General features: G+C 40.8%; 1 protein-coding gene across 4 annotated transcripts in view; it reads right to left on the reverse strand.

Moving 5' to 3' along the window:
• Positions 1-27,757, reverse strand: part of BEGAIN (brain enriched guanylate kinase associated) — a 1,046,953-nt gene that overhangs the window by 140,325 nt on the left and 878,871 nt on the right. For all 4 annotated transcript variants that reach the window (XM_069208336.1, XM_069208338.1, XM_069208337.1 and 1 more), the window contains one exon: positions 9,718-9,825. In XM_069208336.1, the coding sequence (XP_069064437.1) occupies positions 9,718-9,825 (108 nt within the window). The remainder of the gene's footprint in view (positions 1-9,717; positions 9,826-27,757) is intronic.

Genomic DNA, 27,757 nt, shown 5'->3' on the forward strand with positions numbered 1-27,757 from the left:
AGGTAAATTAAATATGCCAATTTGGTATGAGCCAATTTTATCATTTTATAAAAGTTGGAGGAAGACCACTCCAGGTCAGGTCTAACAGTGACTGTGCTCATGTTGCCATGGCCCATCTTATATAATGGAAGACTGTGTTGAGTAATGCTAATGCTGTTGGACAGTTCATCATTAGTGTAACCTAATCTCTATGTTTACCGTTTGCATCAGACTCTAATTTCAGTTAGGGAAATGTGCATGGCTGTCAACTGATCTTATGTCATGATGGGTATTTTCAGCCAGTCCTCAGGCTTGCAGCCTGCAGAAACAGTAGACTGTCAGATGTTTAACTTTTCATGTTATAAGTAGGATTTCCACTTGGCTGGTATTTTACCAAATGGTATTTTATTAAATGTAATAAATAATTGGAAAAGCAGTGGCATTAGGTCCATTTTCCGTTTAAAAAAATCTATTTACAGCCACAAATACATGAACACGTTACTTAAAAGGTGTTAGAATGCTCTCGGTCTAAGCGATTATTAAAGCAAACAGAGCAATATTTGACACTGCGTTACAAAATAGTACTGAGACTCTTACACAAATTATTTTTAGCCTACCATCTCTTGTCACAATGGTATGTATATTATGGATAAACACAGATGCAGGTCACAGTTGATTGTGCCACCATCTAAGTATGGATGGAACAGTAGCTTTTATGTGTCAGACTGCTTTAACAAGCGCGTTATACTTTATTCAACGAAGATTCAGGCGGTCTGCTATGATCAAATGTTTTAATTAGAAGTTTATTCTTTACTGTTTAGTATGTTTTTAATGGCTGAAAACATGCATTTATAATTCAGATTTCTTATCACTATACTAGTATCTTTCATGTCTGTACTTTTGCTAGGGAGAACTGCCATGCTTATTCCCCAGGTTGCTACTCAGTTTATAATTGTATTTCTATCCACTTCCATAACGGTCATGGTAAGGGCCCCATAATGAATTCTGAACTATATCTGAAAAGTGGAGGCTGACAGCAAGAAGGCCTCCTTTTGTAATCTATTTCCCGATTCTATAAATAGACATGTCTGAGCATGAATCCCTTTGGGGAAGTACGCCAGTATGGTTCACGTAGTATCTCTGGCAATGACAACCTTGCTCTCGCAATGCTTCTCTCCCAGGAATACTTAGTTGAGGGTGGGGGTCCAGCTCTAAAGTTGGTGGATCCCTGAAATGCAGTAAGCAATGGAGCTACTTCATCACAAACATTCCATTCTTTTTAATTCTTATTTTACCTTTAATTAATGTAATTCTTCATTTTAGCTGCTTTGATCCACCACACCTTAAAAGAACCTTCGTTCTTTTAGTCAAACAGATCGATTAAATAACATTTTTTGTGAGGATGATGCCTTAAAGTTACAAATGGAATACATAAAAATATTTTTTCGTGAGAAGGGATATACAGAGGAAATATTGATACAGGGTACAGCCAGGCTAATGCATGATTTATTATAGGTCTGTGGAAAGAATCAGATGAACAGAATGGTGTATACAATGAGATACTTTGAACTAAGACCCTGATTTATACTTTTTGATGCAAAACTGCACTAACGCAGTTTTGCACAAAAATGTTTAGCACCAGCTCACACCATTTCTGAGCACCAGCCAGGTACCCTATTTATGGAATGGTGCAAGCCGGTGCAAAGGGTAGGCTAGCGTAGAAAAAAATGGTTTTAGCTGGGTGGGGCTGGCGGTATGGAAGAAGGGGGTTTTGCACCAAAAAATGACATTAGTCAGGTTAGAGTAAAACAAAATTACTCTAACCAGCCTAGCATCATTTTCTGATGCAAAATCAACCATACCACATGGCTCCTGTCCTAGAAAAGACAGGAGTCATGCCCACCTCCCCAACTGCCAGCACAGGGGACCAGGGTCCACTGGGCATGGCCATTGCACCCAGTGCCATCTAGGGGGCACATTTCAGGGCTCCCAATGGCACTTTAAAAAAATAATACTTACCTGTACTTACCTATACTTACCTGGGTTGGGGTCCTCCATCCTCTGCTGTCCCTCTGGTGTGGCTGGGTGTGTCCCTGGAGCTTGGGGAGGGCACCTGTGGGCTTATTCCTTGGTGCTCCACCATGGAAATAGGCCCACAGGTTCCCTAACCTCTGCCCTGACCCGTTAAATAATGGTGCAAGCTTTGGACCATTATTTAACTCCTCCTCCCCTCCATGTGTGATTTTAGCACGGGGAATAAATATGGCGCTAAGTCCATAGAGTAATTTTTTGCACAGGAACGCCTACTTTGGATCTCATTGACGCAAAGTAGGGTTCCATGTCCAAAACTTTAACGCCAAAGTATAAATATGGAGTTAGTTTTGCACCAAATTTGCGTAAAAAAATAAATCGGCACAAAGCAAGTAGAAATATGCCCCTTTGAGCCATTTTTTGCCCGGGAACGACCTACCTTGCATCTCATTGTCGCAAGGTAGTTGCCAACAGGCAAAAAATAACTTTACATCCAATATTTTGGCACCAGACATGTTTAGCGCCAAAATATAAATATGAAGTTAAGTTTGCGCCGGATTTGTGTTAAAAAAAAATGACGCAAATCTGGCGCAAACAGAGTATAAATATACCCTATGGTTTCAAAATTATATCTCTCGAATGGGAATTAGTAAATTGGTTTAGAAGGCAATGAATTGTAACAAAAGAGGTGGAGACCAAAAATGGTGCATTCATGCGTTTGAAATGTGCTAACTGCATGTTTATGCTAAAGGGAGAACCAATTGCTTAGCCATTTACAGGAAACCACATTTTTAAGGATTTTGGTACACATGACTGTATCAATTGTCCTTATGCTTACCTGATCATGTAAAAGTTATCATGCTGGCATGTCGATGAGGTGTGTTAAATTCTGATAGAATGAACATTGTTCTCACATAAGAATCATCATTGATGTGACAGAATATCGGAGAAAAAACAGAATTTGAATCATGCAAAATTTATCATTCTGGAACTGGTACGACTATAGGAAGTGGAGGCAATTATGAATTGCTACTAAAAGCAGACGCAAACTGGATAAAATAACGAATTCAGTAGACCCTAAGGGTTTGCATGAGGAATAGAATATGATATGTCTCCTTTAATTTTCTGAATTATGCACTTTACCACTTTAAATAGAGGTGTACGTACTTCGTGCATTCTGGACAAAAGGTTTTGGAAAAGTTAAGACATGTAATAGGAACCTAATGACGTTTTCCACGCTGGTGAATTGATTGCTCTTCATTGAATAACTCGGTAGTTTTAAATACAAAAGATGATATTCTGATTAGATTTTCATACTGATTAGATTCAGACTATGTTGACATTCTACATTTGTTTACATGTTGCTGATATTTATAAGACCTTTTGAAATATATGATTAATTATTCATTTTTCATATACATTTTCAAAAGATGACCTGGAAGTAAGGTAATTCATATAAAACAGGGTGAGTCAAGGTTCACTTTCGTGACCTCACTGGGCTTTGTGTGGTGATGCAGGTTACTACTGACAGGAAATAGTAAAAGAAACAGAGACACCAAGTAAATAAGCTGTTTTGATGTTATCATATACTCATGTGGGGGCATCAAGGAGTGTTCACATAGATTGAATGTATAACGATGAAAGAAAATGTTTGTCTGTGTTGTCCTTTTTGGAAGATGCATTATACATTATATCAAGATGTGAGATTTGGAATGAATGGAGCATGAGTTTGTCCTTGGAGAAACAGATTAGAGGATTACGTTTTTATTATACTTTGAGGAATAAAAACGGTTTTAATTGTTTGTTAAATCACATTTTTAATATTGATTATTGTTTATATTGATTATATATCTGTACAAGAATGAAGATTTGAATTTCGGTATGGATAAAGAACTTTAAATTTCAGTGGATTTATTATGACACTCATTTACAGTAGCAAACTATAATGCCATTGATGATGATGATTTACATACTTTCAGATGATTACCTTTCAGGAAAAGGAGCCTAGACTGCTAGCTCATAAATCACATCCCTGCCAGGCCAGCATTTGGGATTTTTCTAAGATGTGCAGGTTGAGTTGGAGCCATTGGTTTATCAGAGATGACTACAGGGTGGTGGGTATTTGATTAAAGTGTTAATGCAGCTCTTTCACCTCCTTTGTAAAATGTACAGAGGCCCGCTGTACTTTCTCTAAGACTTCTGTTTACATTGCTGTTAGTTTCTTTTGTGTGGGACCTGGCCCTTTTTTCGGGGTTATACCCAAATCTTTTGCCTTCTTCCTCCTATTTATTCTGACCCAGTTTATTGGTTTTAGGACTCTGTGCACTTTACCACTGCTAATCAGTGCATATGCTCTCTGTCTAAAATGTATTGGTGATTGGTTTCTCTATGATTGGCATACCTGATTTACTAGTAAGTCCCTAGCACAGTGCACAGTGTGTGCCCAGGGCCTGTAAATCAAATACTACTAGCTGGCCTACAACACTGATAGTTGCACCCACATGAGTAGCCCTGTAAATATGGTTCAGGCCTGCCATTACAGTGTCTGTCAGTGAAGTTTTAAACTGCCATTTTGACCTGGTAAGTGCACCCACTTGCCAGACCCAAACCTTCCCTTTTATTATCTGTATGTCACCCGTAAGGTAGGCCCAAGGCAGCCCGTGGGTAGGGTGCAGTGTATTTAAAAGGTGGGACATGTACTGGTGTGTTTTACATGTCCTGATAGTGAAATACTGCTAACTTCGTTTTCACTTTTGCAAGGCCTATCACTCATATAGCGTACAATGGGGAATGCCTTGAAATATCTTTTTAAGTGTAATCCCCCATTGGGAGCAGATAGAGATATGGAGTTTGGGGTCTTTAATCTCACAATTTGAAAATACATCTTTTGGTGAAGTTTGTTTTTGAACTGTAAGTTTGAACATTCCACTAATAGAAAGTGGGCATTTTCTTGCTTACCCTTTCTGTGCCTCTGCCTGTCTGTAGAATACACGTCTGGGTCAGGATGACGGTGCAGCTGTTTGTGTCATTCACTCTAGACAGTCACACAAAGGGAGCTGAGGTGTGCCCTTCATATATGAATGCCCATCACCAGGCTGATGGGTCTTCCTGAGCTAGAGTGGTGGGAGGAGCTGACACTTAAACCTGAATAGGGCTGTACCTGCTCTCACACAAAGCAGTCTCCAAACCTGTGGGGCCAGGGCAGGGAAAGACTGGGTCTTGTGCACTACAAAGACTTCTCTTTGAAGTTTGCCTATGTCAAAGAAAAAAATGGGTATAAGTACTGGACCTCTGCTTAGTTAGAACTCTTTTGGACTGAGGACATTCTGCCAGAAGGAAGGGCTGGATGCTGTAGGAGGGACTGCCACTCTGCCTTTTGCTTTAGTGTGATGGCCAGCTGCTTCTATCTTGGGAGTGGCTTTGCATTCTGCATCCTGCTTTCCAAGGTTCTCCAAGGGCTTTAATTGAGCGTGCCTCCTGTTAAGAAGTCTCAGTGCCGTAAGCAACTGGGCTCTCTTGTTGAAAGTCCTGACTTGCGAAGTGGTGCCAAATCCAGTTCTTGGGCCCTTGGGAGTGAATTCTGATGCAACCAGGAAGAAACTGGTACATTGACTTCCAGAGTGACTTCAGAACTGGTGCTGCTCCCCCGACCCAGCCCGCTGCCTGCACTGGAGCAGTGGTCCCCGCTGTGTGCAACAACTGCGACCCACAATGCAGGCCCCAATTCTGCACCACAAAAGTCCCACCACAGTGTTAGTCCAGAGTGACGTGTCACAGACGTCCCTGACACCTGACTCCATCTCTGCCGCAGCACTTGTGGCCATGTGGTGTAATCACGACACGGTAAAATTTACCTGCTGGATTCATCGACCCCGCCTTCTTGTAAGGGATCGACACCTCACCGCCAAAGCCACATCACCTCCCCTGCAACTGTAAGGAACTGCTACCTCACCTCCTGTGCCTGGCAGTAAGGAACCGATGCCTCACCTCCCAGGTGGCAGTAAGGAACCGACGCCTCGCCTCCCTGACACCGTGCAACGCTTTTTTTTCATCATCGTTTTCCATGGTACAGTACCTGGGGTCTTTATGACTCTGTAGCCAGCCTCCACCCCCTCGTGGTTGGCGCCTGACTGTTAGAAGCGACTCTGTCAAGCTGCCTTGCTTTAAGGAGCTGTTTCTAAGCACCAAACTACATTTAAAATGTGCAACTTAACTGGTATATTTTGGATTTTTTCGTTTTGGTCTTGGTTTACTCAGTTAAATATTGGCTATTTTTCTAAACCAGTCCTTTTGTAGTTGTTTCACTGTGCTACTTTGTGCGTGTATGTGCGTACAAATACTTTACACATTGCCTCTGAGATAGGTCTGACAGCTTGAGCCAAGTCACCAAGGGGATGACAGCAGGGGTTATCTTAGCTGTGTGACTCCCTTACCCTGACTAGAGTTAGGGTCCCTACTTAGACAAGATGCAAACGACTTCCAATTAGAGGCCCCATTTCTAACATGTTGTATTTAGAAGTCTATGGGCTTAAAAAAATGTAAGGTCTAGTCATCATCTTGGGATAGGAGTCTTTTTACTGACAGATTGTTGAATTCCATTTTTAAGTTTACAGCAACTATCAGACAAATTGCACGTGATCAAATAGAGGAGATGTAGGGACCAATCTGTATTCAATGAAGATCTGATGTTCTGGGATTTGCATCTACGCATTAAAGCCTTAGGCCTCTCATCATGGTTTTGGTGGTGGGGGGGACAATTACAAGGTCACGACTTTGAGATCATGTAGCCATAGCTGTAAAACATATGTAATCTCCACAGGCTCACAGACAAGGGTTTTTGATGTACTGGAGAAAGAACACCACGATTTGAGAAAAAAATCTTTTTACAGTAAAATTCTAGTTTTATTTGTATGTGCTCATCTTCTTAATCTTGAAGTATCCGGGATTCAAACAGAGGCTACATCTTGGCATTTAGGTTGTGAGCATGTGTTGTGTGTAATGCTATGTCCGATAGTGTTCTAGGTGGGATCCTTGGCATGGGGAAGCCTTTATGCTTTGTGGGAAATACTAAATTTTCCATCACATATTAATTATAGATCTCCTAAGAAAGGTTAATTGTTCTAAATTAAGTACCTTACATAGGTAGTTAATCTATAGCATCACTGAGCTTAAATGTCACTGGGGCACCAGGGGCACCATGTTTAGTTACACCGCAAGCAGCTCACACACAGATGGAGAAAGACCCACAAGAACACTGGCACAATCACCTACAAATCAGCCCTCAAGTTCTACCATCAGCAAGTCAGATCCACAAAGCGGTCAGCACAGACCAAAAGCATCAAAAACAATACCATCCTTAAGGATTCACTTGCTACCAGCTCCATAACCATTTCCCCTTTGCAGGACCTCTTACCCCAGCTCTTCCACTCTTCAGCAACAAGATCAGCAAAATCTACAACAATTTTGACCCCCAGCCACATCCACTGTGGAGCACCATCTGGGGCTTTAAAAAACACACAAGCACAGGTGATCATGCTTGTTTTAAAAAATGTTTTGACAGTGAATTCGTGACAACGTTGAAATAAAAAAGAAAACAGCTTTTTTTGCTCTGGTGGGCCCCCTTTTTCTTTTTTTTGCATTTTTGTTGGGTTCCAAGATTGCTCCAAAAACTACCTGATTGCAGTGTTGGCAGCCATTCCGAGCTCTGCATTTCCTTGCACAAGTCCATCATTATTTGCAGCCACAGTTAACAAATTTGGATTTTTTTAAACTTCTCAAAAACTACTAAACGGATTTACCTCAAATAAACAAAAGCACAGTCTGCATACTGAAAGCTAACTTTCTGCAAAAATTGGTGTAATTCCGTCCAGTGGTTTGGGCTGTAGTCATGTTCAAAGGCCCCATGGGAATTAACATGGGAAACACAACTTTTCTGATCCCCTTTTTCTCAGCCCCTGCTTGACAGATCACCCCAAAACTTTCTGTGCACAACAAGAATCACGGGGGCACTTTTTCTGGAAAGTTTTGTGAAGATCCGTCAAACAGTGCCAAAGATACAGACAAGTCAGAAAACGCTTTTTCTATGGAAAGATGGTCCTAACTATAACTACCTAGTGGTGACCGCCACTGAGTAAAATATATATATATATATATATATATTTATTTATACATATATATGTATGTATATATATATATATATATATGTACATATTTATACATATATATATATATATATATATACATATATGTGTGTGTGTTGACTTGTGTTCATTAAACATCTTGATATCCAATGACAATAACATTAACATGTATTAAATAAGAACTAGAGAGTATATGTATACATAATGGGAGTGAGGGTGCAATGGTATAATGGAGCAGTAAAGGAAGATGTAGTACTCTCCAATATTAGTTGGTTTGTTTGACACTGTATCCTGTGCTAATTTTAAAGGGGAAAAGAACAGATGATGGATGGAATGATGAAGAAATTCAAACATTCACCCCCAGTTACAGATCTGGGCCTAAATCCATAGTTGTTTTGCTCACAATGCCATTCCAGTTGGGACCAATCACTATTGACCCTGTTCCCCATGGGAATCGGCCAGCCCAAACTGCCAGGCCGGGTTTTAATAGGCCATATTCCTAGTGGACTGATGTTTTGAGTCAAAAGATGTTACCATTTTGGTTCCTTGTAAAGTCCTCCTTTTTCACAATTTATTAGGTTTTCATTAGATTGGTGTTCTAGTGAATGCAAGACATGGCAGAGAACGATTTGAAGTGGGATCTGCCACTGTGGCTGCTGATTGATGAAGGGCTTCAGAGCGGAGCTGATAGGCAACAGAAAGTGCTTGTGACACTTGCTGATGGTCTGTGTTAGGTGGAGATGGATTTGAATGCCTAAATTAGAAATGTATACTGAAATCTTTATATAATGTTACCTGGTCAGCTTGGTAACAGTAGTGTGAGGTGATGAGTGTTGACATTTTAATTAGGTCTGGGTGGTAAAGTGGAGGCCCTTTTCAAGGCTCTGGCAAGTCTGGAGGGGAGCATTATAGAATCATCTCAGAGTGACATCCAGGGCATAGTGTTTGTTCAACAATGGCTATTTCAAGTATTAGAAGAAGTCTTCAGCATTCATTGTTCTGAAATTTACTTTGATTAATTTATGCCATGGTTTAAAAAGTCACTTTAGGGAATGTCTATTTTCAGAGTCTCCTCCGCAAGATGTCCTTTCGAGACTCTCTCTGCAAGATATCAGTGTAAGACAACTTATTTCCCAGTGTGGATTGTTATATATTGTTTTTTTTTACTGTCCACCAAATAAAATAATTTAATCAAAGAAACATTCATGACTATGATTGCTGAAGGTTGTTTCCAAAACGGACAAATGCTGAAGTAGCCATCATGGCACGAAAGCTGTGCACTTGGTGTTACTCGAGTAGTTCACTGAGGTGCTTCTAGCATGCATTCTTCTGGATCCAGGGCTGGTCGGTCCGCCCAGTAGCATGCATGATTTAACAAATTTTGTGTAACCTGTAACAGTTTTTATTGGTGTGCTTCAAACACAGAGCTGTAATTCTTCATCTTAGGGTTAAAGGGAAGACCAAAGACGAGGCATTTTGCATGGGTAGTAAAACTGTGAACGCCATGGTTTGTCTTCAGACACTGTCAGCATTTTAGAAATAACAATATCAATAATTCAATACTTACATTGTCTTCTGATAGCTTATCTATTGTCACTTTTGCTTCTATTAAATGGTTATTGAGTGCCAATACTTCATGGCCTAGTGCTCGTTTTTCCTCCTCATAATGTTGCCCCTGTTACAAACAGAACAGTTCAGAAGATTATTTCCAAAAATGTCCCATTATCTCAATCTTATTTCTATTTCAATTATTTTTTTTATTCATTCATAGTGATGTTAACCTTGGAAATGGGTTCCAACACATTTTAAATAATACAGTACTCATAGATGTAACCAGAAACTGGTGTATTAAAATGGGAAGAAAATAACGTCAATATAGTGCTGAGAATTAAAAAACACTGAATGTTGCAGGGAACATTTAACAATAATGAGTTTGTTATTAACAAGCAAGCTTCTTTTCACATAGTTTGTATTGGTATTTATGAAAACCTTACATAGAAGCCCCAAACCCACACATTCCCAAAGTGTCTATTTATTTTATTTACCTAAACAATGTCATGATTAAACCAGGCCGAAAAGCAATGGAGAACTTTGAGGGATTAATTTAAGGCAAATATGTATCTTAAATACATCACTTAATTTAACAAAAGAATAATTGATTACACTGTTCAAAAGACTATCCAAATGCAAACAGCATACATTATAACCATACTGAAAAATCTAAGAAAATCTTTAAAAAAACAGGAAGAGTAATAATGAAGATTAAAGTAGCATCCAAAACAAAGTAGTAGAACATGAGAAAACAGAATGATTTGAAAACTTTTTCAATAAAGGGAAAAGCCTTAGGTAGAGGTCTATATATCATTCCACAAGTGTGGAGTGTTTTGGAAGAGTGAGCCTAGTTTCAGAATTCTGACGTTTTGAACTCGTCATCTCCCATTTCAAAGCTTGCATAATTCTATTTTTTGAACATATTAAGCTTGACAGAGTGGTAAGCTGTCTGTCTGAAAACAAGTTCCACTGTTTTGCAGTTTTACACAGCATGAACTAGACTAGACAGCATTGGTGCACTTTACATGAGCACTAGTTACATTACAGAAAGTCACCTTCATTTATAGGCACTGGGAGATGTCGTGATTGAGCCTGGTTCACCGTTTCCAAAGTTGGCAGCTCTGGCCGTAACGTGACAGCATCTACCTTTTAAAGGTAAAGAAGTGCCTTCAACATTTTAGAACAACTTAAACATAATTTGAGAGGAGAAAAAACTAACATTGCTAAAAAATGGGAGTGTTTGATTATATTTCCTCAAATCCCTGCAGTAAATTTAGATTACCCATGAAAAAGAGACACAGGAAGATCTAAAAGAAGAGCAAACCCAGTGTGGAGGTCTGAAACAATCAGGGCTGTCTGTTGATAAGAAAATCAGAAGCTTTTAAAAATTTTTATATTTTCAGGGTTACAAAAGCTGGTATGAACATGACATTACATTTGCAAAACAAATGAAGAATAAAAAGGAGGAGAAGGGACAGCCATGATTGATCAAGACAACGATGTGAACAAAAGGATAAAGGAGAGACTATGGCCCTGATTTTAAGCTTGGCGATAGCTGGTAGAACCCTCCTCCTACCATGCCACTGTCACTTGCTAGATATCTCATTCAGAGACACAACTGCAATGACTACTCTAAAATCTGTTAGCACAATCCCCATCTGATTCCTGCTATCTTCAACAGTGTAGCTTCAGGGGGCATGGGATGGGGCAGAACACCCCCTAATAATTTCCTAGTTGGGTCTTGGCCTCACAATGACAGTCGGATCAGCCAAGAAAATAGCTGCCAAGTAAATCATGCAAAAAAACATCTTGAAAAATATAATATAGACACTTCAAAAAAGGTGCATTTCTTCAACATGCAGAAGTATTTCACCCTGACACTTCAGCTGAGAGGCATTTATTAAAGTGATAGTTTGAAACATGGGTTTAGAAATATTAATTTCTCCCTCCACTCTTCCGATGCCACTTGTGAAATCAGGCAAGTCAGCTGTCATGAGTAAACAGTGTGTGGCCTAAATCCTTATTATAAATGGTGCAAATTATAGTCATTTAAATCGAACAAAAGGTTTTTGTACAGCCCAATTCTGGAGTTCATGCTTAATAAATACTCTCATAGGTGATAATGTAGAAAAAGGGGTCTCAGTGAAATAAAATACTTGCGTACGATCACAAAATTTGTTTAAGCGGAGAAGGTGGGATTGATCCAAGATTTTATGGCATCCCATTGTGCAGTTCGGGTATTGTATGGGTATCTCTTTCTCTTTCTCATTTTACATCAAAAGTGACTGCATTGTTGTTAATTACTGATGTATGAGGCTAGAACGTGGGACAGGCACATGCCACATGGAAACTCATCTTGTTATAGGTTTGAAGGTTAAAGAGGGCCTTGAGATGAGCCCCAGCCAGGCATCTGGCTTGAGCTTTCAGTGGCTTGCTCACCTCTAAGACTGGGCCTAGATTGGCGGTTTGACCTACGAAGATGTATGTGATGCACCGGCAGGTCAGAGGGGGCCATTTGATTGGGCCTCTGCCAATCACTCACTCCACATCAGTGTGCCAATCGCAAGGTTTTCACATGCAACAGTGACTAAAGATTGTCTTTATAATGGGTTTCTATTTGGTCCTAAATTCATGTCATTCGTAGACAAAAACAATGTTTGAATTCCCAACAATGACTGTAGTAAGCCTTGGGATAATCCATGACAGTGATGCAGTCCCTGTTTACATTTCATTTTAACTTCAAATTGCATTCCCTAAGAATATTTGTTTTCTTTCCCAAATGTTGTGTTTCTGTAGTTTCTCCTGTAGCATATGTCCCTTTTACAGGAACAGAGTTACCACTAGGAGCATGGGTACGGTCTGGTTGTGGGTGAGTGTTCATGATGGGGAATGACTGAGAGCTGCAGGGAGAGTGAGAGCCTGAAGGTAGTTTACATTTCTTGCAGTGCCTTTTAGTGTGTCATAAGGGTGTAAAGACTTCATGTATTTGCAATTCTTTGTCTTTGTGTAGAGCACACAGAATGATGGTCACATATGTACCAATTGTGATTGTGATTTCAGAGCAAACTGTGTGAAGGAGGTACACAACTCAAAGTATTGACAGGGTCAAAGAAAAGTTAAATGGAGTGCCTAAATCTGAGTAGATGGGTTGTGCTTTGTGTATGGTGGGTGGTGGAGTGAGGAGATGAACAGAAGTATGTGCAGAAGGTGAGAGTGACAAAAAGGTGTAAAGAGGAAAATGGTGATGTGTGAAATATGCAGACGATTTCAGAAAGCTGTGGGAAGAATTAGTGTTTAACAGACTTAGAGATAGCAGAAAGAAGTGGTGTTAAGAGAAACAGAAGTGACTGAGACACTCTGAAGACCTCTTCCACAGGTTGCAGCACTAGTTAATTCAGTCTCAAATTGACAGAAGTGATACTTTTTCAATGCTTATTCTGTACAACAAAATCATTGTTGTTACTCATTTATTTGATAATGCTAAAAGCATTGTCAAAGTCAATAGATCTGGCTTGTTTTATATACATATGTCTGTTATCGTCTCATATGTCTGGGTGCAATTACGTACAAATCAGAGAGAGACACCCAAATAATGGCCCAGTGGAATGCTTTGTAAAACATAGGTTTTTAGTTTTCCACGCCCCTAATTATGTAAGTCATGCCTCTTGGAAAAGATTTACTGTTACACTTTGCCAGTGTTTCTTTTAAAGACTCGTCACTTCTTTCATAAAGCACTGCCCACCTGGGATGATGTCCATAGTGATCTGATCTGTGTACAGCATTGTAGCTTCATGCTCCTCTCTGGCATTACGCGTGTGTCAGCAATTGAATTTTGCTCCTAAATTATGTATTCACAACTGCAGCATTGGCTTTCATCTGTCTGATTCTGCAGGTGTATGTGAGAAGTATCAGACATAGGATCTACATTCTAGTGATTTTATCTGGCGCTGTTGTGTCCTCCCAAAATGCAGCTTTGTTCACATTCACCAGATTAAAGTTGGATCTTTAAAGCCCCCAATGCTGCACCACCTACTTTCCTTACACTCAGCCTTTACTGCAGACTTCTTCAAACTTTTTGATGCCAAGACCCCACTGTTTAAATTTTTGAGGCATAAGGACCGCACCCTGAAAAAAATTCCTAGAACCTGGTACTCCTCATCATCGTCAACCACCAACCATAGACTCCCCCAATTCCCAAAGCAAATCATTTTATACAGTAGGGAAGTAATATTAAACAGTGCTTAGCAAACCAAAAGATAGTGGGTGACTGTGGCTCGATGCCAGAGGCTTACCACACAGGTATTTAATTGAATTGAGCGCACCCCTGTGTTGTTGCCTGCGCCAGCACTAAATTTTCAGCTGAGTGCCAATGCAGCTGCCCTTGCGCCATGGTGCAAGGATGACTGCATTGAGGAGGAGATTGTTTTTGTGCAGCAAGGGACCCCTTCTTACACAAAAACAATCTTAAATGGCGATTTGATTTGATGTTTCCATGTGTCCTGCAGAATGCTGCACACATAGAAAGAGCAAAAAACAAGGAAAAATAAAAGTATTTCTCCTTGTTGTGTCATGCTAACACCACCCCTGGGGAGGCATCACATTTTGGTGCTGCCTCAGGTTTACAAAACCTTGGGCTTCGGGTGCAATGGGTGTTGTTGTGGCACGCCCAGAGCAACACATATTGCACGCCCCTTCCACGCAAAGTACTGTGTGTGTGTGTGAAGGGGCCTTATTTACAAGGTGGTGCTAAGCCACAATAAGTGGCCTATCGCAGCATAGTAAATACGGTGCAGGGCATAACGCCACCAGTGCGTCAAGAAAAGTGACACTGCAGTGGAACTAGAGGCTCTTAAATATGCCTCAAAGTCTCCAAAAAGAATTACCCAAAAATGCACAATGGTACTTTATTTTTCACATGCAAAACATCATTTGATAAACGAAACTTATTTGGCTGATAACACCTTCCTGAACTAATGTGATGGGTGTGGTTGTTTTTCTCCAGAGACGCGGTCAATCTGTGGTTTAGTTTAGTTTAGTTTTATGGTTTTATAGAGCGCATAGCTACCCTAGGGCATCCCAGCGCTAAGGTACATGAAGGACTCCTGAGAAAAGAAAATTCGGACAGAGGTTTTGCTACAAAAAGGACCATTTTTAGATTCTTCCTAAACTGACGTTCCGAGGATTCATGTTGAAGCTCTGAAGGGAGGGAGTTCCAAAGCCGGGCAGCTTTAACCGAGATGGAGTTGCCTTCACAAGATCTCTTATATCTGGCTATATGAACTTGCCGGGAGGTGGAATACTGCAAAAATCTGGTGGGGACATGGACAGAAAAGCGATGTCTGAGAAAAAGGGGACCCTTGTTATGTAGGGCTTTGTGGACAAAACATAAGGCTTTAAATTGGATACACTATTTTATGGTCAACCAATGAAGTGCTACAAGAGCTGGCTTCGCAGAAAGATGTCTGGGTAGATTAGTGAGGAGTCTGGCTGCAGCATTCTGTACAGCTTGAAGCTTTTTTACCACATAGTCCAGAGAGCTGAGAAATAGGGAGTTGCCATAATCAAGACGAGAGAGAATCAGAGCCTGAATGAGGATTCTTCTGGCCGTGGGAGGTAGAAGATTAAAAATCTTCCTAAGAGATCTTAAAAGACCAAAGCATATAGAGGAAACCTTTTTGGACTGGAGCTCCATAGTTAAACGGGGCTCAAGCCAAAAACCAAGGCTTTTGATGTGTGCCTTAGAGGGGGGAAGGCTGCTGAAGGCCTCTGAGTGTAGAGTCAAAGGGATAGAAGGAGAGCCATTACCCACAATCATTACCTCTGATTTTCCATCGTTGAATTTCAGTTTAGATAGGGTCATCCAATTGGCAATGTTCATCAAACAGCGGGAGAGACTGGCAGAATAGGAATGCCCGGTACTAGAGAGGGATACTACTAGCTGGGTGTCGTCAGCATAGGTGACCATTGAGAGGTTGTGGGGGGTGGCAACTTTGGCCAAGGAGGATAAATAAATATTAAAGATTGTCGGGATTAAGGAAGAGCCCTGAGGATCTCCACAAGTCAGAGGATAAATATCTGACAAAAATTAGCAGTCTAAAACTTGAAACGATCTTCCCGTAAGGAAAGAAGAGAGCCAAGAAAGAGCAGTACCTCCTATCCCCATCTTAGAGAGTCTGTAGCAAAGGAGGTTATGGTCCACGGTATCAAATGCTGCACTGAGGTCAAGTAGGATAATGGAAGCATGACCACCTTGATCTTGAAGTTGCCGGGCAGATTCAGTGACTGCTAACATAGCGGACTCAGTACTGTGTTGGGCTCTGAAACCCATTTGAGAGGGGTTTAGGAGCTCCTGGTTCTCAAGTTAGCTGGTCAATTGATGATTAACATGTTTTTATAGGACCTTTGCTAAAACAGGGAGAAAAGCAATGGGTCTGTAATTGTACAGAGAGACGGGATCACGTTTGGGTTTTTTCAAAAGGGGTTTGATAACGGCATGCTTAAAAGATTGAGGCAAAGTGCCCAAGGATAAAGAATGATTTAGAATTTTGGTTAGTGGCAGAACAATAATGTCTAAAGCCAGCGACAAAATGACAGGAGGAGCGGGGTCAAGAGGAGAGCCAGTTGTGCCTAATTAGTACCACTTTAACACTTAAATACAGCAATAAGCAACAAAAAGTGATCAGTTCAGCTTTGCGAATCGCCTTCTAATCCGCGGCATCAGGTGTCAATGCTTTTTAATAACTTTTTAACCTTTTGAGCTACAAACAATTATTTTTTTGTTAAAATCAGCAGATTATGCGGCAGATGATGAATTATGTGGCAACTGCAGCAAATCTATAAATATGAAAATATTGCGGCAGCCGCACAATCACATAATTCCTTTGGCCCTGGGTATAATGGCTGTAACGCATGGGCTGCAACTTTAGTGCACAGCATCCAAGGAGAACCATACTATATTTCGTGGGATGCTGATGGCCTGGCTTGTACAGTGGCATGGAATTGCAGGTTGCTGAACATCGTTCATCATAATTGAAACATACCATTTGCAATCATTAATGATGAACTGCAAGGCCCAAGTAGGATGATTTCTTTAATTTCAGGGGAGGAAGTGATCCCTTAATCTTCTTTCACACTGTTTTTCTAAAAACGTTTTTACTTTTAACATTATGAAAACAGACACTTCTATTTTAGCAAAAACTGACTCCTGGTTATACTAGTTTGGTGCTGTTGTTGACTTCAATTTTTAGGTCTTTCATCATCTGGTATCTGCATATAAAATGACGGGCAGCTTAAATAAAAACTAAATAAAAACATTGTTACTCAGTGGGAATGCACTATGGTGCATTATGAAACTTCTATTAATTAATGCAGTGCAGAGGTTTGTGTGTAACCAGAGAGCCACAGAATAAGTGTTTGGTTGGTGCAATGGAGAATAGTGGCTTGTGTATTATTAGTCCTACAGTGTCACACACTGCCTGTGAAAGAACTGTGAATATGTAAGTCATTATTTTATACTTGCATTACACACAGTGTAAGATATATTGCTACCGAATGGCTAAACATTTTTACAATAAAATGATGCTTCCAAAATGAAGATTTTACTAATATCCAGACCCTACATTATACATTAAAATTAAAAACATGCACTTTACAACTCAGTTGTTAACTCTTTGCACTACCACTCAAAAATAATAAATCTTTCAGTGATTCGATCAATTAAAGCCAGCACATGCTCCTGAGCGTTTTTTACATTTGCAGATTCCCCTTTACATTTGCAGAATAAATCCCAGATTGCATTTGCCTTTCTTTCAGGTAAGCAGGCACCCTGGCTAGGCTTCAGCTTCACAGCACAGGATACTCCCTGACTGACAGTACACCTGAAGCATTGTAACTCTCAGAATTAATCGTCCAGGAACTGTTGTCTTTTTGCCAAAACGAATAACAAATGTTGTGGATTTCAGGGCGAAGTGAGGCTGGGGAATGGATGGCCTCCTTCCTATGGCTTTGTGGCCCCCGGGGGTCGTACCCCACAGATTGAAGACCTCTGCTTTACTGTCACCCATCTGGTTCTGCAGTGTGACAGTGTGTCTTAGCACCAATGCTTGTGGTGGTTCATATCTACTCAGAGGATAGTAGAGAAAGCAGTCACACTTTACTGACAGATCATTAGCATCCCAAAGATTAGTTCTTATACCTAAATTACTGGGCTATGACTTCTACATTCACATAATACAACTCCCAGTAACTGTGCAGGCAGTATCAGGATTCTTGATGGGAATGGATAACAGTGCTTCCCCATCTCAGAGATTTCTTGTGCCTTGTCTCCCAGCCAATAGATGTACATGTCCTTCAAAATCACTAGCTCACTTTTGCAGCTCAGTTGTTTACAAGGGAACCAGCACAAAATGCGGTCATTTATACACATCCTATTCATATATACATCTATCTGGACACACATGCACACTGATGCCTCATCCATACATATACCAGAGGCATACACATATACCACATATAAAAGTGACCTTTAATACACCCATGCACACAGACCATCAAAAGTCCTTGCACAAATACACAATACCCAATACCCATCAACCCATCAATCCACATTCATTTTCCATTCACATGCATTTTCCGTCTACGTTCTCCATTCATCTGTACATCCATTTGCCCACACAAATTCAGAATTCATCAAAACATAAATTCAGCCTCCCACTCATCCAACTATCCACCATCCATGTCCCCTTCCATTTGCTCCCAAATTAATACTGCCATTCACCTCTCCACACTTAACAAAACATCACATATCAAATGCATCTTGTTGCTCAAATAACAGATATTTATATGCAACCATCCATACTTTATCATTTTACTTGTTCAATCATCCATGCACCAACCAATCCACAAAAACCATACTGAACAACTAAGAGTATTGCTGTAGACAGTGCTGTACCTGTGATTTGAGAAAGGAGACTTCATTGATACTTTGTGAGTTTTGAATCTTGTACTGCTGCTGTAGTGTCAGGGAGGGAAGCTTCCACTGCTGTAATCATGATGTTCCTGCTCCATGAAGGAGGAAAACTTGTACTTCTATGATTATTGTACCTGTTCCATGAGGAATAGAAGTCTGCATTCGTGTTGCATAGAGGTACCATTTTGTGTGAGGGATGTTGTGGTGTACTTTTTCTATGAAGATGGGAAGCTTGTCAAATCATGCACATGGTGTATCTGTTCTATGAGAGAGGGAAACGTACACTGTTAACGCCTGGCTGTATCTGTACTGCTGTGCCTTTTCTGTGAGTGACACTTGCACTGCAGATGGTGTGGATGTATTACTGTGAGGGAGGGAAGTTTGTACTCTCATGTTTCACGAGCATTAATCACATACACTGTTGTGTTCCTGTCTGTTAATGCCATTGCGTTACATCTGGCCATGGGCTCGAGCCATAATTCCCCATCTTTTTGAAGACCTGCAGGAATGGTTGCCACATTTGTCAGAGAAAAATACTCAACATTACTGTGTATGATGAGGTTATTGAGAAGATAGTATTTGAATAGCAGTTTATTTAGAACTCTCTAGGGTCGATTTACAAACATTTTGCACTTGGTTTTCATCAAAAAAGCAACACAAACATGCACAAAATTTGTAGTTTGGATTTACTTCCCTGCACAAAACATAGTTTGTGCTGGAAAGTTGCCAGAAAGCAGCACAATGCAGTGCTTTGTACTGCTTTGCATTAACTTGCATCAATGGGGTGCTCCATGGGTGGTACATGGACATTCCAATTGCATTCCACCAAGAGTAGGTTGGGCTTTGAACAAAAAAAAATGCCTTTGTCAAGCTGGCATATAAAAGCAAAATGCTTTTATTTTACCTAGCGATTCCTTCGTTGCACTGTACGACACACACCCAAAGTGGGAAAGGTATTAAAGTTAGTCTAAGCATAGGGTTTTGTACTGGAAAGTTGCCGTTTGTGAGAAAACAGAGCTGATTGCAGAGGCCCCCTAACCTTTTGCCCCCATTTTCGACTTTTTGCTGGTGTTTTCCTGACTCTGATGGTGCCATGGGTACTGCTAACCAGTCCCAGGGCTTGTGCTCTGTGCAAAACCAGTATACAAATTAGGCTAATTATAATTGGCCAAGTCAACCTACCTATAAGTCCCTAGTATATGGTAGGGCATGTAGGTTTAGGGACCACAGCATAGGTAGTGCACGCATAGGTGCACTGCTGATGTGCCCAGTGTCATTTTAAAGGCAGGCCTGCCTTGCTGGCTGCTTTTAAATTAAAGTTATATACAAATTCGACTTTGGAATTAAAAGTAGTTCCAAAGTCTTAAACTACTTTATTTTTACATATAAGTCAACCCTAAGGTGTGCCCTATGTACCCCTAGGGCTGGGTGCCATGTAACTATAAGCAGGGACCTTATAAAATAGCATTATAAGCCCTGGTGAGGTGAAAACAGCCAAATTCGTTTTTCCATCATTGTAGTGAATGGCCTCCATAGGCTCGAATGGGGAGACTTTATTTTAATTTTAAAAGTCCCCTTAAGTAATGGATACCAAGAGTTTGGTATCAAATTAATTGTTATAATAAATTCCACAACTTTCAGTTGTTGGATTTAATATAACTTGTTCAGGTAAAGAGTTTTAAACTTTACCTGAAAAGTTGCCAATTTCAGCCCTGCATTGTTTTTGATGCTGTGCTCTGATTGTCCAGCCTCTGGCAGCCTGGCCAGGCTGCCTTGATGAGGTGTGAAGTGGCCTGGCTTTACACAAGGAGATGTGCCAGTGGGAGGGAATTTTCCCTCAGCAGATGGTGAGGCAGGAAGGGGGAGGGCTGCCAAACTGGTCTTCAAAGGCAGAGAAGGACATCTGGAGCAACCCAGCAACACCCCCACATCCTGCAACCCCAGACAACTAGGTGCCCCCTTGATTAAATTAGGAGAGGGCAGGAGAGGGGTTTGTTTATGATTTTTAGCCACACCAGTGGGTGGGCACAGCCAGATGTAACCTCCAAAAATCAGATTCAGCCATGATGGATTTTTGAAGAATGTTGCCTCCTGGGATTGATTTTTGCCACACTTCCCAGGACGTGGTCATCACAGGGGGAAGGACCCTGCACCTGATTGGAGAATCAGGACCCCCCTGCTTTTCACCCAGGAGCAAGGATAAAACTGGCAGACCTGGACCCACACCTCAGTTCCCTACCACATCCAACAAGGAAGAACCAAAGGAGAAGAAGGACTGCCCTGCTGGACCCCTGGCCTCCACCTGGAACCTGCACTCAGAAGGACTGCACCAGCTGCACACTTGGACTTCACCACAAGAAGGACTTTGCCTGGCTTCAACTGAGTCAAGGAGGGACTCCCTGTTTGCTACAGGTGAAAAATTGCTAACCAGAGTCCCCTGCACCAACTCCTGAAGAAATCAACCAGCTGACCACTGCCCAGTGGCCAAAAAGGAGTTTGCGCCAGGTGCATTCTGGGAGTTGTAGTCCGTACCCCAAAGGATCATCTCAGAGCTTCTGGACCCTTGGGGTGAGCTGTGGACCCCAAAAGAACCTTAAAAGAACATCTGGGAGAAGCCCCAGAAGTTTGGAGTACTTTTGAAAAAAAGCTTCCTAAAGGGACTGACCCGCCGCGGCAACTCCAGCCTGCTTGCCTCAACCGCGACCCGGCCTGATTTGATGGTTCATCCCAGTGAAGAAAATCTCCAAAAAAGAGACTAAGTCAGAAGGTAAAAAGTTGACCGGGACCTCCCAGCCAGTGTATCCGAGGAGGGCTCCAGGGACGTCGGATCAAGATCCAGGTTTGCACCGGTCGAAGGATTTCCACCTCGAAAAAAACGACTAAGTCCGAAGGTAAACATCTCCACAGAGGGCTTCCGCGACGCATATCCGGAGAAGAGTTTCAGGAGGTCGGATTGGACTGGCAGGTTCGTCCCACTGAGAAAATCTTCAGAAAAGAGACTAAGTCCAAAGGTAAACTTTTGACCGAGGCCTCCCGCGAGCAGTAGCCGAGCAGGGCTCCATCGCGGTCGGCCTTAAACTTTGACTTTGCCCTGGTCGAGGTGCAACCAGATGACCTGATTGGCGCTTTTTGTTTCTAGGTGCTAAAAAAACAATAATTCTTGAAAAATTCATATCTCCAGTTCCCCTTATCCGATTTTATTCGTTATTGTGTCATTTTAAAGATAAAAATATAAACTATTTTTTATTTAATTACTTTTTTGTACTTTGTTTTACGTTTTGTGATATTTGAATGCTTTACACTCTGTCTCCTAAGTTAAGCCTTGTTGCTCGTTGCCAAGCTACCAAGGGTTGAGCTGGGTTTAATTTACTGAGACCTAACTGGACCTAAGTGGAGGTTAGTGGCCTATTGTTAAGCGTAGGTAGCTACCCTTACCAATAACCCATTTTCCAACACCATTCTAGTACAAACGTATTCCAGACCTGACAGAGACACCGTTGCATTATGGTGGAAAAGTGTGTGATTGGTGCTAAACAGCTTGATTGTGTTCCAAGCCACACTAACACATCACCCTACAACAACAGCACATATTAAACCATTCCTATCATCATGTGCACAATACAAACAGTTGTGTAAGTGTTTGCTCTCTCATTGGTACATCCTTTACACGTAATACTGGCAAATGGTATCCTACCATTAATGTACATATCTATTGTGAAAAGGTTAGCTCATACCTATTTTATTCACAAACACTCAAAGCCACATAATTAGGAAAGGTAGCTCAAAACTTAATAAAGACTTGAAGACTATCAATGGACAGTTATACACCACAGTGAATGAAACAAACTGCAATATCCTTCAGCATAAAATCAAAGCACACATCCTTCATATCTTCGAATTTGTAACACCATTGCTATATTTTCTAATAAAAGGGAGCAAGAAATAGGGATCAGTGTTTTTATTTTGCAGTTTTCATATAGCTTGCCCTTATTGATTCATCTCTACTTCCAAGTGTGGTCTGCTGCTGGGGTTGGGCTACTGAAAGTGTTGCTCTCACTGCTTGTCCTACACCTGGTTTGCGATGTTAGGTATGGATTAATGCTAGCCTATGCTCCTGGGTATCTATATCCTAAATTGCTGTGAGAAGGAACTGGGCTAGAGTGGACAACATAGTTCAGACTATCCTAGTGAGGCCTTATTTTTATTAATAATTGACAACTAATAGCCCTAGCCCTGTCCATTACCACCATCCAGCGGTCCCAGCCCCATGTGAAACAATTCTACAAAAAAAACCTTTACAGGTTGAATACTTCGTGCATCTAAGTGACACTTACAGGCATAAGAAAAGGCATTTGTACCAGTAAATCCCTGCTTCTAATTTAAAGATTGAGGATCTGACACTCCTGGCTGCACAAAGCTTTCCAGCTGGGAATCATTTTTCGCTGTTGTAAGTGTGGGTTAGAGGTGTTAATATGTTTGCTCCTTGAGATGCTTCCGAGCAGTGACCACGGCTAATCTAGGAAACAACCACAAGGCTGGAATATTCAAAGCGTTTTACACCCTTACTGCATTTGAAAATTTACAAATAAAAAAGATAGGTGTATGTACTGTAGTTAAAGTGGGACAGGATTATGAAACAAAAAACCTGTTTAGTAAATGTGAAATAGCTTCCCAAATGGAAAAATATGTTCTGTGTTGAAAATAAAAAAGACAATAAATAAATGTGTCTTAAAAACTTTGCTTATCCTAAAACTATAGATTTTCTGTTGTGCAGAATGTTTGCAGATGCATTGCTAGAGGTACCAGGATTTAATACGAGCAATACCATGCACATTATTTGTGCAAGCAAAGAATTTAGGGCAGTTGTCATTTTTGGTGAACCAATGTAAAATAAATTTCGGTTTCCAACTTGAAGACCAGATACTATTTATACAAAAGTGCAGCTGAGTTTAACATATTTTGCTCACATTAGGGCCACCGCTGAATGCATTTATCTCAAATGCACAGATAAATGGTTAACCTAGAATGTTGAATATGAAACATGATCATTAAAGTAAATACAGTGTAGGGATGGCTGACACTTGACATTTGCAGTCAACTGAATATATTTTAAAACGCTGACCTCTGTTCTTTTTAAGAGTATGTACGGTCAAATCTATCTTTAGTATACCTCTTATCTGTCTTTTGTTCAAATTCAAGGCAAATGCATTAAAACGTATTATATTTAGTAACCTTCGTAGTGCATAACTATCGCATTTCTGTGATTCCCTAGACTAGCAGCAGAAACAAGAAATTTAAGACATTTCATTTGAACAGAAACACATTTAAGATTTAATAAACAGAATTGTTAAGGCAGAAAGACCTTACACGGGTCATCCAGGACATGATGTCCCCCTAAGCTGCGTCTCAAACCCTAAGTAGATATAATCAAACAAAGCACTATTCTAGGACACTTATTCTTAATTATTTGTGTGTGCCTGTGTGTGTCTACACATACACACACACAGATAGATTCACTGTGTTGCTAAAAATAACCGGTGAATTTCTGTGTTTTTTCAGTTCAAAATGTTAATGTTGTCACTAACAAATTTACCTTACTATAATGTTACTTAATCCTTTGTTTTTTCAGTGAATTTTTCAATATTGGCAGCTGGCGTGGAAGGAGAAGTACATAGCTGCCTAGCTCCACCTCTCCTCTCAGCATGGAGCAAAATGCACAGAAACCAGACATATCTGGGCTTTCTTTGAACAAAAAAAGACAGCCCTCATCATCGGAAGGTGCCTAACATATGAAGACCTGAATATTCCAATAACTTCCTCGAGGTCCACAATCAGAGGTTGATGTGCTGACTCACCACTGCATCCATAAAATGGCGCCCACTATACTAAACAACGTTCATGCCACAAAGCGAATGACTTGAATAAGCAACTACTCACCTGCTGCCTCCCTCCTCCGAACGACCAGTAAGGGACTGTCTATTTCAAGGAAGCATTGAGCAGTTTCTAACATATAAAGGCTTCACTGTGACCCGTTCTTACTTCCTCATTACCGGACCTCAAAATGGTGGCATTAACTTTGCCTTCCCTTGCAGCGCAGAGTGAAGTGAACCAAATCCAGACTTAACGGGACAGTTTTTCAACAAAATAAAGACAGTCCTCATTAACGGAGCGTGCCGTAATGAGTATATAAACCTCTGAATATTTCAATAACCTCCTTAAGGTCCACAATTGGAGATATTTATACTGTAAAATGGCGGCCACCATACTAAACAGCGCTCATCACACTCGGCGAATGACTTGATTAAACAACTACTCACCACCCGCCTCCTTCCTCTGCTACACCTGCAAAGTACAGTCATCAACAATTAAGGAGCAGCTTCTTAACATATAAACAATTCACTTTGACTTGTTCTGGCGTAGGCATTGTCTGACTTCAAAATGGCAGCAGAAAGGCACCGTCTCTAGAATTAAACTTTGATATTGTGCTCCAAAATTACCCCTCACCAACAGATTCATCAGCTGATTTGATTCTCATTAAAATGCTGCTCCAAAATTGATCCTCATCAATATGCGTCATCCTGTGCAGCAACTAATTTTCACCTTACGATGTCTTGTTCCCTGACCTACAGTGAATGCCTGTGTCAAACCTGCACGAAGCCTGTATGATGTTTTGGTGCACTCTCACATATTAAAAGTGTAATTTAGACGCAACATTTTTTTTCTTTTACTGTGTCACAATAACTAGAGGAACAGTTGGCATGGGATTTGAAGGTCAAGGAACTAGGAGATACACACAGTGGGACTAAACTGTCTACCTGAGACACACTAAAGACATAAAAGAAGCACACTAAAGGTACCTGAAATATACTCACTCCATTCTGGGCCCTTCAGTGACAAGAGCTACAGCTGAACTGTGTCACCCAAAAGCCTACCCATCACATTCTTGATCAATAAACAACAAGAACCCTGCAGTACATTTTCTCTCTAACAACGATTTTCCACCTGTTTGATTGTATATTATCTCCATGCACTTGACAATGAAAAGGCACGCTTTACATTATTATCACTGGAGTGATACAACTTCTTCTCATGGTCACAAGTCCGCAGACTCAATTTCATACAGCCATCATCAGTATAAGCTCTCATTACAGGTCAAACTTGTAAATGACCACCAAGGTATTCAAAATGGTGGAGAAAGAACCTAAATCTCACTTTAAGCAATCAAAAGCTGACCGCCCTCTCAACAATCACCTATCAGGAATAAAACAGGCATCAACAGTACAATGGACATGATACTAAAAAAGTTAGCTCTGGTGCATGACCTAGCGAAGTCCACGAAACAAAACACAGACTCTATGCAATTAGAAATGACTGCAAAAAAGATTGACATTAATATTATGAACAACAAGATAACAGATGTGGAGCAGAGGATCAGTGCAGTAGAGGACTCAGACAACCAAAGACCTACAAACGCTTCACCTGTGTACAAAACTCATGAAAAAAAATATACTGGAACTCAAAGATTGAAACAGAAGAGGAAACCTAAGAATCTCTGGTATCCCTGAGGGTTCTGAGGATTCCTTCAACTCCTGAAGATCCTTTTTCAAGAACTGGTTCCGAGAAGCCAGTGGTCTGAGGTGTTCCACAGAGTTTGAATAAGAGAGTGCTCAGAGAATCCCAACCTTTAGGACAACTAATATGAATAGAACAACACCAATAGTCTGTAAACCTCTACTAAGATATGAAACTCCAATTTTCTTTTGCAGGGCCAGCAAGATTCAAAATCATGGTAAAAGGCAAGTTCCATACCTTTGAAAATCCTAAGACCTGTCAAACTTCTTGGATGAGATCTCTGAACAAGAAATGGAAACTTCCAGAATTTAAACTTCCAGATCCACATCCAATAAAAGGAAATCATGATTGGCTTCATGACTGTTTCGCTGTTTACACCATTCCAGAATGTTACTCAAAGCTCCACTACGTATACGGCTTGTCTAAGTATATCTTCTATCCATTGTTCCTTACATGGCTAAACATATTGCTGTATCTGACCATACATAGATAACGTTTAGTGCAGATGGGTGTAACCAACACCCCACTATGTTATGCACTAATTGCTCATTTGTTGTTTGCCCACTGTTTTAGACACAACAATACAAATTCCACTGATCTGTTCAGATTTTGTTGTGCTGTTTTAAAGCATGTGAGACTTTTGTCTTAACATATGAATGTTTTCTGTTGTTTCCTTCCTCTTTATATCCTGTCAAAGGACATGCTTACGCGTCACCTCATAATGGCAGTTATTTATGTACCTTCAAAATGTTTAAGAAGTTATATTCAATTTTGAATCCCATATAGCCTTTTCCACGTGCGGTTCGCAGGAGGGAAATGGGGCAGGGCAGCGAGTGGCGGGTAGGGTGGGGGGCCATTAAAAAAAAAAAAAAACGTACCTTTTTCCCAAAGCAGCGTCAGGTTTGGCTGTGAGGGCCCTGCCAGGGCTCTTCCAGGCAGAGTAGGAGCCTCTGCCTGGTCTCTCCAACCCGGCAATGCAGTGCCGGGTTGGAGAGATCCTACTGCGCATGTATGTTTGGCCAGCCCCGAGACAGCTGGCTGAACATACATGTACATTGTGCTGTGCACTCCCCCTCAATCCACGTCATGCCCGTGGCCCACCCACTTTTATAGAAAAAACATAACAAACAGGGTTTATTATGTTTTTACTATAACATTTTTGCAGCTTCAGCTGCTGGCGGGAGCACCGCTCCTCCGCCCTAGCAGAGGAGCCGCCTCTGGCCTTTTCTACTGTAATGCTTCTAATTCAATGATAGCTGTTTTTACTTCAAACTTGTTCAGACCATTTACTCAGTTTGCCTCATACATGATCTTTATGTATCAAATTCAATGCTGAATAGGTTCAATAATACGTTATTGCTCTTAACTGGAGAACGAACTCTTTCTGTCATCACTTCCTGTGAGATCGATGGTTGTGTGGAGGAGGGTTGAAGGGACACAGGTTTTTCTTCTTTGTTTCCTTTATGTATTAGCTATCTATATTTCCCTTTTTCTTAAATTTCCTTTATGGCTCTCA

This window comes from Pleurodeles waltl, chromosome 9, assembly GCF_031143425.1.
Source record: "Pleurodeles waltl isolate 20211129_DDA chromosome 9, aPleWal1.hap1.20221129, whole genome shotgun sequence".
Taxonomy (NCBI): domain Eukaryota; kingdom Metazoa; phylum Chordata; class Amphibia; order Caudata; family Salamandridae; genus Pleurodeles; species Pleurodeles waltl.